This window comes from Passer montanus, unplaced genomic scaffold, assembly GCF_014805655.1.
Source record: "Passer montanus isolate IOZ18808 unplaced genomic scaffold, ASM1480565v1 scaffold30, whole genome shotgun sequence".
Lineage (NCBI taxonomy): Eukaryota > Metazoa > Chordata > Aves > Passeriformes > Passeridae > Passer > Passer montanus.
The window spans coordinates 4,562,699-4,578,852 of NW_024367708.1; the positions used below are offsets into that span (position 1 = coordinate 4,562,699).

Sequence of the window (16,154 nt, forward strand, 5' to 3'; positions counted from 1 at the left end):
CGCCCCCGCCGCGCCGAGGGGAGGCGGAAGCGCGCGCGCGCGTGTCGTGCCGCCGCTGCCCCGGGTGCGTGGGGCAGCGCCCAGGAGTGATCCAGCCCGGGCCGCTGCTGCCCAAGCCTCGCCGCTGCTGAGTTACCGCTTGGGCAGCTGCCCAGTGCCTTCCGCAGCTCCGGGCATCCCGCGGGACCAACAGTATTCCCTCTTCCCGAGTTCCCCCCAGCTGCCCTGGGGGAGGGAGGCGGTGGTGGCGGCCCCGGGAGGGCAGCCCGGCTGTCGCTGGCCCGGGCTCCGGGCGCGGCGTCTCCTCTCCCTGCTGGGCTCCGAGCAGCGCCGTCTGTAAGTAGCAGCCGTGGTCTGTGCCCGGTGGGTGTGAAAGTCCGTGTGGCTGCTGGGTCAGGCAGCCTGGCAAGAGCAGTGCAGCTGCTGCTGAGAAGGCAAAGGGCAGCGAGGTTTGAAAGGAGCTTGTGGCTAGGTCCGGCCCGGGCTCTCCTCCCAGGCACCCGGCCGTGGGATAAGAGGACAAAGCCTCAAGATACACCGGGGGAGTGCAAGGTTGGACATCAGGTGAATTTTCTAAATAGGGTGATTAGGCAATGGAATGCACACTGCCAAGGGAGGTGCTGGAGTCACCATCCTGGAAGTGCTTAAGGAAAGACAGTACCACGGTGGAGTTGACGAGGGAATATTCAGTCGTAGGTTGGACATGATGATCTCGGAGGTCGTTTCCAACCTATGTGATTCTGTTATCAAGGTATTCCTTTATTATTTTCTCCAGTAAGTCGTGTTATGCCTCTTATAGGACGCTGTATTCACCTTGTGGGCCTCGGGAGCTTTCAGTGCATGTGCTTTTGACAACGTGCATATCTTTATTTAACTATACCATCATGTATCTAGTAGCCTAGATTCACACTGGTGTTCACACTAGTATTTAGGTTATTGTAGTCAAAACACTTGATAATGATTGTTCAGGAAGAGGGTCCTCAGGCAGCAACCCTCCAGAGCTTCTCAAAGTATTTTTCTTGGTTGGAAAAAAAAAAAGTTCATGTAATACTGAGAGGCATTGCTTGCTTAGTGGTCTAATCACAGGCTATGCTTAAGGAGGAAGTTTTTCACCGAAAGAGTGGTCAAATACTGGACTGATCTGCTTAGGGAGGTGGTGGAGTCACCATCCCTGGATGTGTTTAAAAAAAGACTGGATGTGGCACTTGGTGCCATGATCTAGTTGAGGTGCTAGAACATGGGTTGGACTCGATGATCTTAAAGGTCTCTTCCAACCTAGAAATTCTGTGATTCTGTAATGTGGTGGTTAGTTTTTCATAATGACATTTGATTTAATTGTTTTGATTCTTGCAGTTGATTCTTAAAGAGGCTCATCTCAAAGTACAGCTTAAAAAAGCTTTGCAAATAGTGGAAGAAAATGTCACATAAAAGCTCTAAGGTAATCAAGAAAGTAAACATTTCCAGCTCCTTGGAATCTGAGGATATCAGCTTGGAAACCACAGTGCCAACCGATGATGTTTCTTCCTCTGAAGAGAGAGAAGGTACTGTAAAAATCACTAAGCAGCTGATTGAACGGAAGGAGTTACTCCATAACCTTCAACTGCTTAAAATAGAATTATCACAAAAAAACTTGATGATTGACAACTTGAAAGTTGAATATTTGACCAAGGTAAGTAGTCTTTCTCCTTCCATTATACAATCTTTTTGTGATTTTGGTGCTTTTAGAGTATAATAGAAACTTCTGTTCTAGAAAGAATTGATTTGAATTATATGAAGGAGATCTATTTAGTTGATTTGGGGATTTTCTTAGTGTGTTTTGTGTTCTTTCATGAGAACAAGGGAAACAAAGGTATAGAAAGCTTCACTGACTTCAAGTGATTTTACTTATAAATAAGTAAGGGAAGATCTAATTAGTTTTACCTTTCCTGAACACATTTTTTTCAGAAATGACAAATAATTTTGTTACTTATGTTAGTAGCATAACAGGACTTTGAACCCGAACTTGTGGAGTACGAGAAAAGGTGATCTAAATACTCGTCAATGCTTTGTTAATGAAGGTAGAGATAGAGTATACCAACATGCTAAGAGTAAATTTTGTTGTGTACAGCTTGCACGAAGATGCGTGAAATTAAGAAAGGTGTTAGAACATTGCCACATATGTGTGCAGTTAATTTTTATAAGTCTGTATCATATTCTGAAGCCCTGGTGTATTTAGAGGTCTTGTTAGACAGCCATTATTGCACTGCCCACAGCATTGGGATCTTCATATTTTTATTTCAACTTCTTCTTTTTATAAAATATTTTTTAAAAATTAATATGGTAACTTATTTGTTTTATACTCACATTCTTTATATTTAGATTGAGGAGCTGGAGGAGAAGCTTAATGATGCAATCCATCAAAAGCAGCTGTTGTCTTTACGACTGGATAGTCAGTTGGCATTACAGCAAGAAGATGCCAGGTATGGTGGAAGGAAAATTAAGAACTTCATCTTTAACAAATTTGTGAATTAACTTGACTTTTTGTAAATAAGTTAGAAACAGATAATTATTCGTTGCAGGAAAAAAAAGCTTTCTTTTGCAGATTATATTAGTGTTTTAATTCTAAAATTTGAACTTATATATTTAATTTGCATATGAGTAAATTAGAATTCAGTTCTCACTAGCTGAAGTTTGTGGGCTTGGTTTTATGTTACCTAAATTCAAAATTTAGTAGGAAGAGGAAATAAAAGTGTTCTTAAAACAAATAAAGAGCAAAAGGACTAGGCAGAAGTGACAGACTTTCCATCAGTTTAAACAGAATTTTTAATAAATGCAGCATAGAAGACTTGGGAAAGGTAAGTACGTAATGTTTAGCTTTTCCCATTAGTACTTCCTATTTTCAGAAATGCTTTTGGCTGATGATGTAGAAACTCACTTTCCATATTGTTTCTATGAAATATTTGGAGTCAACTTGAAAAATAGACTGGCTAGCAGGCTTCTCCAGACCACTTTGTCAGTTACGTATGAAGTGTGAGTTTCCACACCTGTGAAGGAACAGCATTATTACATAGTCTCATGTTAAAGCACAGCTTACAGGATGTTACTACTTCCGAGTCCTGTTCTGTAATAACGCTAGAACAGATTTAGGGATCCGGAGCAAGACCAGTGATTAGTTCCAGCAAAGTCTTTCCGTTGGGAGCAGCTTATGGTCAGAAAAACATTTGTCACTCTGTATGTTTAGATGCACCAGAGTGGAATATTTTTATGCTGGCCATACTTAAGTTATCTAAGGAATACTTAGTAAAAAGGTACTGACGTGCAAACTAATAGGCGTAAAAAAGTAAAACTACTCTTCCCAATCTTTTCATTAGTTTTCTTGTCAGTCTTTTACTTAACTTTTCATCCTCATGTAATAGAATTGTACACAGTATGGAGTGTGTCCTTCTGTGATTGCTTTGATGACCTTAGTTGTTGTGGTGTGTTTTTTATACTTTAGCTTGGTTAAGTTGTAAATTGGTTTGTTCTATGTACCCCTTTATTTGTAATGGTTCTGCCCTGGTTCTCCCTCTCTGAGTATGGAGTGTGTCCTTCTTTGACACACTCCATACTCTGTGTAATCCAAAGTGTGATTGCTTTGATGACCTTAGTTGTTGTGGTGTGTTTTTTGTACTTCAGCTCGGTTAAGTTGTAAATTGGTTTGTTCCGTGTGACCCTTTATTTAAAATGGTTCTGCCCTGGTTCTCCCTCTCTTTGCTGGCCCGTCAATCCAGTTTTCCCCTCCCCGTTACCATTGGCAGCCCATGTATCAGTTCCTTAGTCCCTCCCTTATGCCCTGTCCATCACTCGATGGCCCGTCCCTTCCATCTAGAATCTTCCAGTCAGGGCATCAAGTGATTGGCAGGGCCCCTCCCCAGCCTTTTCCCTATTGGTTGTCCCACTGTGTCCATCACTCTCTCCTTACTCCCACCTTCCTGTGGATTGGCTGAAGACCAGACTCCACCCCCATCTCCTCCCCTCTTTAAAAGTTAGTGTCAGAGCCCAATTTGGGCTCCTCAGTTGTCAGTTCCTGTGGAGCCGATAAGTCTGGATTGCACTGCAGCTGGAGTATGTCTCCTTCCCTCCTGTTGGGTAGCAGCTCTCTCATTGCGGATCCTCGTCCCTTAAGGCAAAAGCCTTAGGCACCCTCCAGACCAGAGCAGGGATCAGGAGAGTGCCCCTGTGCTGCTGGCTCAGCCCTCTCATTGCGGATCCTCGTCCCTTAAGGCAAAAGCCTTAGGCACCCTCCAGACCAGAGCAGGGATCAGGAGAGTGCCCCTGTGCTGCTGGCCACAGCTAGCAGGACCGTCCTGAGGGGGCACTTGCTTTCCCCCTTTGAGGCCGGCTGCCGCTGCATTTCATGATCCTATTACCCTGCCAGTAGGGTAGATGTAGCCTTATAGTACTAGTTAGTATTTTTTTATTGCCTTTAAGTAATGCAGAAATGACAGTGTTTTAAAGAGCGATTTGTATATGTTTTCAAGAGTTGCAACTAAAAAAAGTAGGTTAGTTGTCTTTGATTTAAAGAAAACAAACACTTCTAAGCATCATGAACTGATAGGCAGTTTCTCTTGCTGTATGAAGCCTTACCACTGATGATAATAGTTTTGTGGTGTTTTAAGGCTGGAAGTAAGGCTGCTTATTTTATGGTAGTAGTGGTTGGTTTGTTGCTGTTCGTTGTTTTTAATAAAGGACTCCAACTTTGTATATTACAGTGGTTAGAAAATTAAGGGGTGGTATGACTATGTCTATACTGAAACTTGGTAAGACCCAAGTTCAAGTGATTTACCAGCTCCTTGGGGTTTGTGTGGAAATAGATTCTACTTTTTCATCTTTTTAACATTTTAATTGGTAAGTTAAGTTTAGTTTGTAAAATTAAGTCAGCATATGTGGAGATTGACAACACAAAGCTGAAACTGAGGATAGACAATGACTATAAAGTTCCTGGCTTTTTATATGTATCTGATATCATTGTTTAACCATGGTGGTGTACATTCTGGCTCTAATTACCTAACCTTTGTAAATTCTTTCTCTCTACAAAATGAGCAGAATTGACTACTTTGCCAGGGTATTGTGAAGCTTTGTCACTTGTATTACTCACAACCTGATTACTTCTGTTTTCAAATCCATCTTGAAGGAAACATCAGGCTTTAATGAAGCAAGAAATGGAAACTATTTTATTGAGACAGAAGCAACTGGAGGAGACAAATTATCAGTTGAGAGAGAGGGCAGGAGATATCCGTCGTAGCTTGCGAGACTTGGAATTAACAGATGAACGCTATGAGAAGCTAAAATCTCTTCCTGAAGATCAGCTTTCAATCCCTGAATATGTTTCAGTAAGTATTGGGTTTTGTATTGCTTTAAAATATAACCTGTATCTTGTCTGCCAGGGACAGAGTTGACTTTATTAGCAGTCTGAATCTTGCTGTGCTTCACACTGGGGGCTGAAACAGTGTTTCGGCTATTACTGGACACTGCTTGTACAACATCAAGGCTTTCCTTTTTCCCCCTTCTGCCTCCTCCTGCCCCAGCAAGCTATGAATGGTCAGGAGATTGATAGGGGACACAGCTGGACAGCTGACCCAAATTGGCCAAGATAATACTCCATACCATAAAATGTCATACTCAGCAGCATAAATAGGAAGTAGAGGAAGAAGGAGGAGGTGGGGGGTGATGGCTTCCCAAGGTGGTTATTACTCAGGGGCTGGCTGGGTATCAGTTTTGATTGGTTTCTGCAGTTTCTGGGAAATGATGAGTTCTTTTTTTTTTTTCTTTTTAAGCTCAGCTCTCTTTCCTTCAATAATTGTTTAGAAAAGTTGACACCTGAGTTTTCTTGCTTTTGTTTCCTTCTTCTCACTTTCTCCTTTCTCCTGCTCCCAGCAAGTGGGTGAGCAGCCATATAGGCTGCTGGGCAGGCTCAACCCATCCCAAGCTGTAAATTGTGGTGGGTTGTGGTTTTTTTAATCTCTGACTAGAAATAAAGGACCTTCAGAGGCAGATGTGTTTCTGCATCTGTCTGTTATGACTGGGTTCCAGTAAAGAGAGGAACCTTTTAATCCCTGATTCTGATGTCTCAAAAGAGAGTAGAACTGCTGACGTATTTTAAGGAGGTTAAGCAGATGGGATGTTACAGTTAAAATGTGAGCACACATTGATTATATGAAATACAGTAGGCTGAAAAAAGGAATTTGAAAGTTGGTTTGCCAGAACCACAAGCAAACATCCTTTACTTTTCTCTTGTGCTTTCCATATGTCCCTTTCCTGTTTGACTAAATGCAGGAGACAAAGTGTACCTTAAAGTGCACTTTAAGATTCTTTTTCTTGATTTAAGATGTTTGTTAATTATGGCTTGTGGGTATGTGGAGAGGCCACCATGTACTCTTGTTTTTGATAAAAAGCCCATGGGACATGTCCAGAGCATCCCAGCTGACTTATGAGAACGAAGAAGATTTACACATGTAAACCTTAATTCATCAAAATATTAGCATTGTACTGATCTGTAGAGCTTGTTATTAAGGAAGCTGTAAATAATACAGTATTAAAAACCTTAGTACATTTGTTGAGGTGTAAATGCTACATGAAAGAATTCTCTAGATCAAAGTCATGCTTTACTGTGCTCTAGATATGTACAGAGAATTAAAAATTTTCACCCTTATCTAAAGGATGTTCTTGTGAGCCTCTTTTAAAAAGCTGGGCTTTTGAAAGTGCTAGGAAAAACATAAGGCTCTGTGGGATAAATAAGAACATATACCTTGGGTAGTGTTAGGTTATCACTACCTAGCTGTCTGCTGTACCCACTGCCCTCTGCAAAAGTAATTGACGGGGTTTTGTTGATTCCTGTATCACCATGGTCAAAAAAACCAGACTTGTAACAGAAACTGAAATCCGTGTCAGTGGATCTATTGAAATTGGTGTGCAGGAAGTTCAGGACTTCAGGAGTTGACTGACATTCAGTACAAAAGACTCCGTAGCCAGGCAGGATAGATACCAGGAGTTAGTAACCTTGTCAGCTGCTTTAAGTGAAGCTGTCACAGCACAATTTAGATTTAATTTGTGAGTAGAAAGTGGCTGTCAGAAAGATGTGAAGTAGGAGAGATGAATAGCAGCCACCTTCTACCTTTAACCTTTTGTTCTTTTACTCTTCTGTTCAACCAGTTAATGTTATTTTTATCTGTGACAAAAACTCCTACTTAAATGTTAGGTGAAACTCCTCTCCACACATTACTTTTTCTTTTGAAGAAGTAATTTTTAAGCCTTTTCTATTTCTGGATAAGGCATTCTGAAGATGTATTGTAGTAAAGTGCTATTTTCTACTTTTTTCAACTTCTTTTAGCAGACGATTAGTGTGAACCTAAAAGTATCAGTAAAGCTTGATGGTTGTTTATCATTCAAGTTATGCAGCTGCTATGGATGCTGGGCTGTTTTGCACATCCTGTCTGTGCATCCCTTTGGCTCCCAAAGGCTGGGGAGAGGAGTTGGAAGGGAATGCTGTTTCCTGCTTTGCTTGCCTAAAGAGAAGTTGGGCATTTCTAGGCAGTTAAAATTTCTGACTCCAGATCTGTGTGCAGAATAATAATGTAGCCCACTGACGTTAGGGTAAAATTTTCCTTGTTGAGAAAGGGTCCTGCTTAGGCAACTCGAGCAGGAAATGTTCAGATTTTTTTCTATTTATTAGTTATAAAATACTGCCTTGCAATTCTCCAGGATGGAAGTAAACATGTATATAATGCTTAGACTTTATTTGACACCAGGTCTACTGAACAAACAGCAGGAAGAACTTAAATGCAGATTTTGTATATAGAGATACTGTAAATTTGAAACACTGGAATTAAAGCAAATGTGAGATGTTTTTCACTGTTCTTCCACAAAGGGGTGCAATAGTGACATGTTAGAACAAAGCCTAGGTAATGTTTAATGCTAATGATGACAACTGAAAAATTGTATTTTGCACATCTTTCTCTTAAAAATCATAGCTTTTTTTGTTTTGACCTTATGTGTAAAAATTCAGATTTTTGTTCTGCTATTCCTAAGATGTTTTCAGAAACAGTATATACGAAATTTGAAAGTACTTCAGGCTGTTAAATAGTTCAGCTGCAAAGCATCAGTTCAGTTTGTTCAGTAAAGTGAACCTCTTGTGTAGTCCACTGTAAAATATTTTCAGCAAATTTTTAAAGAATTATTTCTGCAAGTTCTGTTTGAACTGATATTAATTGCCATGTCTTTCAGGTGTGGAAGTTTGCTAACTGCAGCTCAGTTGCTGTTTGTTTAAGAAGGCAGTTAAGTGATGCAACTGCTTTCACAGAACTTCAATTAACAGAAGCCAACTTTTTCAATCTCCCATTTTTATGCACCCATTTTTACTTTATTCTAGTTTTCCATAAAAAATGGTGGGCACAGGCTAAGAGTTTTTTAAAATTGCCTAGAAAATGGTAACTGATTACAGCACACCAGTATAAATTTGTGATTTTTAAGATATGCAGTTGTTTTTAAAATCACTTATAGAGTAAATTTAGTTTCTGCTGTATTGAATTGGCAAGAGGCAGTGTGTGCTTTGACTGCTGGGTTACATTAATGTTTTTTGGCTATCAAACCAACTAAATAACCACAACAGTTGAACTGATGTAACCTCAGCCTCATCTGCTGCATTCATTTGCATTTGCTTATTACCATGTAATGATCTTTTCTTGGGAAGGCTGTGTAAATACATTTATCCTTGATACCTGTATCCCATGTAATCTTGGTTTCTACTGAGAAATATGTTTTAAGGTTGTTGTATTTTGGGAAATAATTGTGGTATGGTAGCACAAGTTTCCTAGGGATATTGCAGTAAAAATAGAAGAACTTACTGGAAAAGCAGGTGTGGTTTAAAAAAAAACCACAATGCTTTAAATGGTTATCAGTTAGGGATAATCAAGGTTACTTTTTTCTTAAGAAATGACCAAGTGAATCATCAGATGTTACAGTTAAATATACTAATTTTTCAGTCATATTGGACGCTTGCCTTATTGTATAAAGCATACTACACCTGTGTTTACATTGCAAATTTCTATGGCTTCTGTGTTTTTAGAATTGTATGCTGTCAATTATATGAAATATACCTGGAACTTTTCTTTGTCTTCTGCTGTTTACAGGTAGCGAAACAGAGATCTGTCTTCCTTCTGCATGGAAGTGCAGTACAGCTTGCTCTTGAATGCTTACTTAATCTGTGCTTTCTTGTCTATATTTCTTCTTTAATCATATATCAAAGAGGGCATTAGGGGTGGAGGGCATGCAATAGCTTTTGCATGAAAACGGTGCCTACTTTTTTATTCTTTTTACACACACCCCCAAATGCAACATTTTAAGGTATCAAGTTAATCTGGGAATAATAACCTCTGTGTATGTGTATGTGGGTGTATATCAAAAAAGCTCTTTCTTCTTTGTTTTGCCTCTTTTTGTTTTTTAATACTGGCTTTGTGGTTTTACTACTGTATTTTCTAGTCTTTCTTCCTGATCAGAAGAGAAGTTCTGAAAAAGTTTTATGGATGTGAGACTTGCCTGAGACAGTGCCTATGACTGGCGTGGGGAAAGAGAAAGGAGTATGCGTTACAGACTTTAAAATTTTTTAAATCTTGTTAGAAGGTTGGATTTTTTAGTGTTAATTTAGCAGCATCAAGTCTTTCAGAGCCTTAGTTTCCTGATGCAGTTGAATCCCTATACCAGCATGTTACTGCTGGAGGTGTATGTGGAAGGGGTGTCAGGTTGTTCCTGGTTATGTGCTGTTCCTGCTCCCTCTTCTTGCTCTTGCATTTTTCTTGGTGCAAACTCAGCACACTGAGCTGGCAGAAAACAAAACAAACCGGATCTCTCAATTTCTACACACCCCATAAAAATTTATATTGTCTTGGGGGAAGTTAGCAAGTTAAGTTGGTTATTACTAAACATTGGTTATTGGTTTTGTTTGGGGTTTTGCTTGGTTTTGTTGGTTTTTTTCTCTTTTTGCACTGTTAATCAAATAGGCTCTAAGTTTGGCACAAGGAGATGCATGGGACCATGTGTCCATTAGCAACTGTATTTTTTTGATCAATCAGCCTGAGTGTAAGCTGCCTTAGTTGTACAACAATATAATCTTTACTTTTTTGGCATGTCTTAGAAATATTTAGTAATAAAATTTAGTAAATTATTGTCACAAAATGCTGAGCTAATGTGTTTTTAGGTTTGTAGTTTTACAGTTGCAATTTTGCTAGTTTCTACTTTGAATATCTGTCTTGTACTTCTAGGTCCGATTCTATGAAGTAGTCAGTTCCTTAAGAAGAGAGCTAAGTGATCTACAGACGAAAAGGGAGAGTCTGACAGAAGAACTAAGTGGGTACAAATCCCAACTCAAGTGTCTGACAGAGGTCTGTACTCTTTAGTTATCTCAGTTCAGAAACTGCGAATATTGTGAAGATCTCATTCTCCGAATCATTCTTTGTGTATAAGATAGAAAAGCTTTTTTGGTGTATAAAAATTACTGCAAGGAGAAGAGGGCAGGGAGGGAAAGAGGAAATAAGTTATATGTGTCCTTGTATAACAGCTAACTTGATCCTATGGCTACCCTGCAAGATTTGCTCATAAGTATTCAGGGTTGTCTCTTACCAGCTGTGTTGTCCTTTCTGAGGGCAAGATTTCGAGGTGGGCGTGCTGGACTGGGGATCTGCCCAGCAGCAGCTGAAGACACCATAATGGTTCAGTGTAGAGTCTGTGAGATGGGGATGTCTTGGTGGTAGATTGTATTTTTTAAAGTTCTTTGGAGTTGCATCTTCTCTGTTACGCTTTTTCAATTCTTTGTATTTTAATTTTCGTATTTGTTTCTATACCAAAGAACAAGATCATTTAATTTCATGTAAGATATAAACACCAGAAGTAGAGAAACGAATTATATAAATATTTTCAATTTTTATTTTTAAAGAGCTATGGAATTGAAACAGTATAAGGACTATGGTTTTTCTAATGTATTTATCAATATTTATATTATTCTTGGTGTGTATATTGCTAGGGTGATTTGTATTTTAACTTAGTTCTGCATGAGTCTGGAGTTGGGACAAGAGTTTCCGGTACTCAAAGTATATTTATCCAGGTGATGGCTAGTGGAGACTTAAATTACACTGTCATTTTACTACTTCTGAAAATACATTTTAGTTACTGCCTTTTTTTCCCTGTGAAATTTCCTTATGGAATAATCAGATGTAAGGGGAAATTCTTTATGTAAGTTTAACTTGTGAAATTCATGTACTTTCATTTCTCATTCTGATTGAATTAGAGAAAGTAGTCAATAAAATTTATGCATTTATGTGCTTCAGCATTATTCTGGGTCACCATTTCTGGTCATAATTGAGATTAAACTAATCCTGTTAATTTTTGTCTTGCATAAGCGTTTCCCTTCACTGTACATTTAATGTGCTTTGATTTAATGAAATTGTACAGGAGGATTTCAGCCTTTGAGATTTGACTAACATCTATTACTTCTACTGAACCAAATTAACAAGACAGTCGATAACAATAATTAAAGTTGTGCTAGAAACATTTTTCTTGGGACATTGATCTTTCTTTGATATACACTTCTGATTTTGTTCTTTATGCACCACTTGGTGGCAGTATTCACCTTTCCCAGTGATGCATTTCTCGAAGTTCTAAGTGCGCTGTGCTTTGCTTTTCTTTTATGGAGACGCTTGAGAGTCTGTTCTGATTCTGGCAAGTTCAGGTTTTACTTTGTGACTTGATGAGTGTCACTGCAACAAGGTACCTCAGAAAGTAAGGTAAAAGGAGTGTAAGGGTACTTTAGAATCTGTAACGTGGTTGCTGCACAGGAGCTGACATACCTATAAATCTCTTGCAGTTTATGAAAAAGTGATTTCAAGTGTACTGCTGGGGTTAACCTTTTTGACCTCTTCACTAAGGTCAAGGTTTTTTGCAAGGAAATTTATCAGCAGGAAATAACATTTTGTTCAGAGTCTTACCTAAGGTCTTACACTCTTACTGGACTTTTTTTTTGTATTCCAGTGGTTCTTGTTTTTCCAGGTACATGAAATACAGTTGTTGAATGTTTTTGCCTGTTATTTAATAATTTATACTCTGCAAATCCTTTTTCTGGGTTTCTATACAGTATGCCAGAAATTCTAAGTTTTCTATAACCATTGGAATATTTCTGTTCTTCGTGTAATTTATCGACAAAGTCTGTTCCGAGTTTAAAACTTCTTTAGAAAACTAGTAGTACAGAAGTTTGAAATACAGTCATCACTGAAGATACAACTATCAGGTTTTGGTTTTTTGTTTGTTTTGGTTTTTTTTGGTGAGAATAACCTACTTCCTCCAGTAAGAATTCCTTCTTTTTTCTACTCTTTCAAGATAATTAACGGTCATCTTAATGAGTTTCAACACAGGTTTCTTCCTTCTTTTTGGGACATGGGAACAAAAAATATGCTTAGGCCAAAACTTGGGGGAAGAGGGTTATGTTGGCTTTTCTGGTTGTTCGTGGCTGACAGACTAGGTTTGAGCAGGTTTTATACACCTGTACATGTTCACCCTGAAATAAAGAAATAAGAAATAGTGACAGGTTCTAGACTCATAGGAAAGATTATCTAGCCAACCAAGAATTTAAAAAGTTGGAAGGAAAATTTGAACTTAATAGGTTAAGTCAACTTAGGAAAATTTAAGTGTGGAATGAATTCATCATATAAGACAACCATGCTGACTCTATAATTTTGTAAATGTCGCTTGGTGTGCTGCTGCTCTTAGCCCTTAAAGGCTGTTGAATCTGTAACACAGACCCAGTAGGGTAGGGAGCTGTTTCTGACAGCTGGTAGCAGAAAATGGCTTGTGACTGCTGATTCCTAGCACTGGAACGTGGTCTGCTAAAGGATGTTTGTTATTCTGCTTTCTGTTTGTAGAGTGATCAATGTAAGTGGTTGTGATGTGTAACTAAATTAGTGGCTCTCTGCACACAATTGTTGCATCTGTGATTTAGATCAGTGCAGTTCCTCTGGTTCCAGGTACAGCAGCCACAGCCTGGGGGAAGGCAGTGGAGCTGGTGAAAGTCATGTACTGCTGACTGACTTGTTACTAAATGTAGGGCACAGGCTTGTTTCAGTCCTCCTTTCACAGTCCTGCTCAGTACATCAAGTATAAATAATATTGGCACCACCAGCCTTGGAGGTAAAGATAGAGGAGGAAGTCCAACTATAGTGGTGTATTAGCAGGAGCTTCCCAGAAATAAAACCAGCTTCTGATGTGTGCATTCCCATGCTGAACATCAGTTTACTATTTTCAGAGTTGTTTGTTTCTAAAGTGGTTAGAACCTTCCCTCAAGCAGATGTAATTTACTACTAGTGGGTTTCTCTCAAGGCTGGGAGAGTGTCTGGGAAGGAAATCTTGCTTTCCTTTGTACCTCCAGAAGATTAAGTATTGCTTTCTTCTTCTGGCTGGGAGTTTCTTGGCAATGTTTTCCTGGAATTTGGTATTGATACAGTTTTATCAGGGCTCCCTTTTCTTAAGTTATTTTTTATATAAAGTTGCCTTTGGGATTTGCAATAAAATTTATAGCATAAGAATATCTGAAAGCTGTGGTTATCCTAAAGACAAAGCTGGTTATATGTAGGACAAAGATCTTTTCTAAGACTTCATCTCTGAATCAGGATTAGTAGCTGTCAGGTTTTGCTAGACATAGCTAACAGTTTTCTCTGTGATAATGTTTTCCAGCTGGAGGGAAAACATATCTAAAGTCTTCAAAGGATAAACTAAGCTTTTGTACTCAAAGGATCACTTGGCACTAGATGTGTCTGAATATTAGAAAACGGAGGCTGTTGTTGCTACTCCAAAAGGCCTGGAATCCCTAAGGTTTCTTCTAAAGTTTGCATATCTGTAAAGACTGCGCTCTAGAACTCTTCCCCAGCCCCCTGACACCACTTCTTTCAAGCAGTGTTTGGTCGTTTGGTCTTCACAGCTCTCTTGAAACAGATGAGGTCTTGGTCTTAGGTGAAATATATGCCTCTTTTTTTTTTTTTTTTTTTGCTATTGTTAATAGTGTTCAGGAGAACAGCTGCAAAGACAATACCAGTAACTGTGAGCTTGAGGCAGCAGTTTAATATTTCCAAGACTTAAGGAAATTTCCTATCTGTGAAAGTTCCCTTTTCTATCCAGTACCTTTCTACTCTTTTGATACATGGCTATGGCTTGCATTGACTGCTAGCTGTGGATCAGAAGTATACGAGATGCTTTAATTATACTGCTCTGTAATGATCTCAAGGATCCTTTTCACCTGAGAATATTTCACTGAAAATTCTAGTAAGCTCAGATCCAGAGAAATAACCTTTTTATTCCTCCACTTTCTTTTGCTAGAGAACTTACTCCAAAGCTTTTCTTTTATATGCTCCTTGCAGAGTTTCTCTATTTTGGAGTAGCTCAACATTTTTGTTTATAATTTTTAGTGGTAAATAGTGACCTGTCTACCATCAGATTACCAATTTCCCATCTGCAAGTGGAGTACCAATTTCATGGCAAGTTGCTAAAGAGATGTCTTATTTATCCAATTATGTATAGCTTCTTCATGATGTTTGGGCAGTTGTATTCCAATAAATAGTGTATTGACCAGTAATTTTTTGAATGCAGAATATATAAACAATTGAAGCAAAATGTCGTCTTTACAAAGAAGCAGCACCTCATCCAAATAACTGGAGGGAATTGTGTTCACATCACAATAGTACAGTAGCTTTACATTTGTCTAGAGCCTTTAGGATATGAACAAAGTGCTGGCTTTTGTAAGTGATTCTTCAAAGATGCAGACCTTTGAGAAAAAAAAAGCTTTTTAAAAGCAGGATCACTTTCTTTTACAGGCTTATCTGTAGATGGTGTAAAGAAGTTGTGCTGTTTCTGCTTGATTGACTGATCAATCTATTCCCTGCATTTCTATTTATCTTCTTATCTCCAAAGGCTTTTTGAAACATCAGTTAATCCCTATCATGTATAATGTGTCAGTTCAAAAAGTATGTCACCTGGATTTTGCATTTGAAATTCAGATAGGTGTTTATTTCAGTGACTGCTGTAAACTGCTGCTCATTGCAGACTGAAGAAACCACTGAAGATTAATATCATTAAACTGAGGTTTGCCATTAGATCTTTAGTTTCTCTATCAGTGTGGGGTTCTAAGTGGTGCAGATCAGGCAAGCTGAGAATCTCCTTGCTTGAAACATCATTTGTGGACAGTGTTTGTAAACCAAATGAAAGCACTTCTTAGCTGACTCATGCCCTGTAGAAACCACTACCACTGGGTTTCTTAGGCAGCTCTCTCAAGAATTTCTTCAGGCAGTGGTTGCCTATCTGTCTCACATAGGACAAGTTCGGTTTTTCATTTGTTTTTACTATCTCATCAGTCTGAGTTTCTGCTCTCTGCAGAAGCAAAAATTATTAAGAGGCTGAAGAAAAGCCATGCGGTGTTTGGGGTATTACAGCCATCTCATTCAGTGTAAGCAAATTCTGTTTGTCCTTTATTTATTTTAAGGTTTGTGGGCTTACTTAAGCTAATATTATTTCCAGAACCTCCTTTCTGTCCTTGAAAGAGCTGTTGCTTGATTCTTCTAAAAGCCCCTTTTTTGCTGCAGCAGGACAAAGCTGTTCATCAAGATGTTTAAGCTATCTTTTGAAGATCAATGGGAAGATAAAGCTGTTCCATTGCAGAGATCTTAAAATCAGTGCAGTGTATATGGACATTGTTAGAAACAAAATTAATTTTATCACATGCAGAGCAAGACGGCTTCTGCCTAGGCACAGGCAGCTTGATTGTATGACTTCAAGATGTATTGCTGTGGAAGTGCAGAAGCTTGTGTGTCTGCTGCCTGGAGATGTGCATTCCACGTAGGGGGTTTTGTGTGTTACCCAGTCTAGGCTGTAAACAGGCTATCTGCTTGCTTTGTCATGTTTCTTCACGTGTTTGAAATTCTACTTGGACACCTTAAGATTATGTAGATGAAAAGCAGTGTCTTGTGCAGTATAATTAGTGTTTCTTCAGGAATTATATTAAATCTTAAAAAAAACAAACATGACAAACCCTCTACTTAAGGTAGGTCTTAGTATCTTAGTATCATTTTCTCAAAGCAGAATTTAACTCTCCTTCCCTGGAATTGCCA

At 38.9% G+C, this 16,154-nt stretch overlaps 1 protein-coding gene across 6 annotated transcripts in view; it reads left to right on the top strand.

Annotated features, from left to right (window-relative positions):
* The window catches only part of PIBF1 (progesterone immunomodulatory binding factor 1), a 108,889-nt gene that overhangs the window by 515 nt on the left and 92,220 nt on the right, over nucleotides 1–16,154 (top strand). The window contains exons 1-5 of one of the 6 annotated variants that reach the window (XM_039714614.1): nucleotides 19–336; nucleotides 1,354–1,669; nucleotides 2,359–2,459; nucleotides 5,153–5,351; nucleotides 10,275–10,394. In XM_039714614.1, the coding sequence (XP_039570548.1) occupies nucleotides 1,418–1,669; nucleotides 2,359–2,459; nucleotides 5,153–5,351; nucleotides 10,275–10,394 (672 nt within the window). In that variant the 5' untranslated portion in view covers nucleotides 19–336; nucleotides 1,354–1,417. Of the gene's footprint in view, nucleotides 1–18; nucleotides 337–1,353; nucleotides 1,670–2,358; nucleotides 2,460–4,043; nucleotides 4,084–4,270; nucleotides 4,424–4,761; nucleotides 4,867–5,152; nucleotides 5,352–10,274; nucleotides 10,395–16,154 lie in introns of those variants that run through there. The other 5 variants (XM_039714615.1, XM_039714616.1, XM_039714618.1 and 2 more) reach the window with 5 other exon arrangements.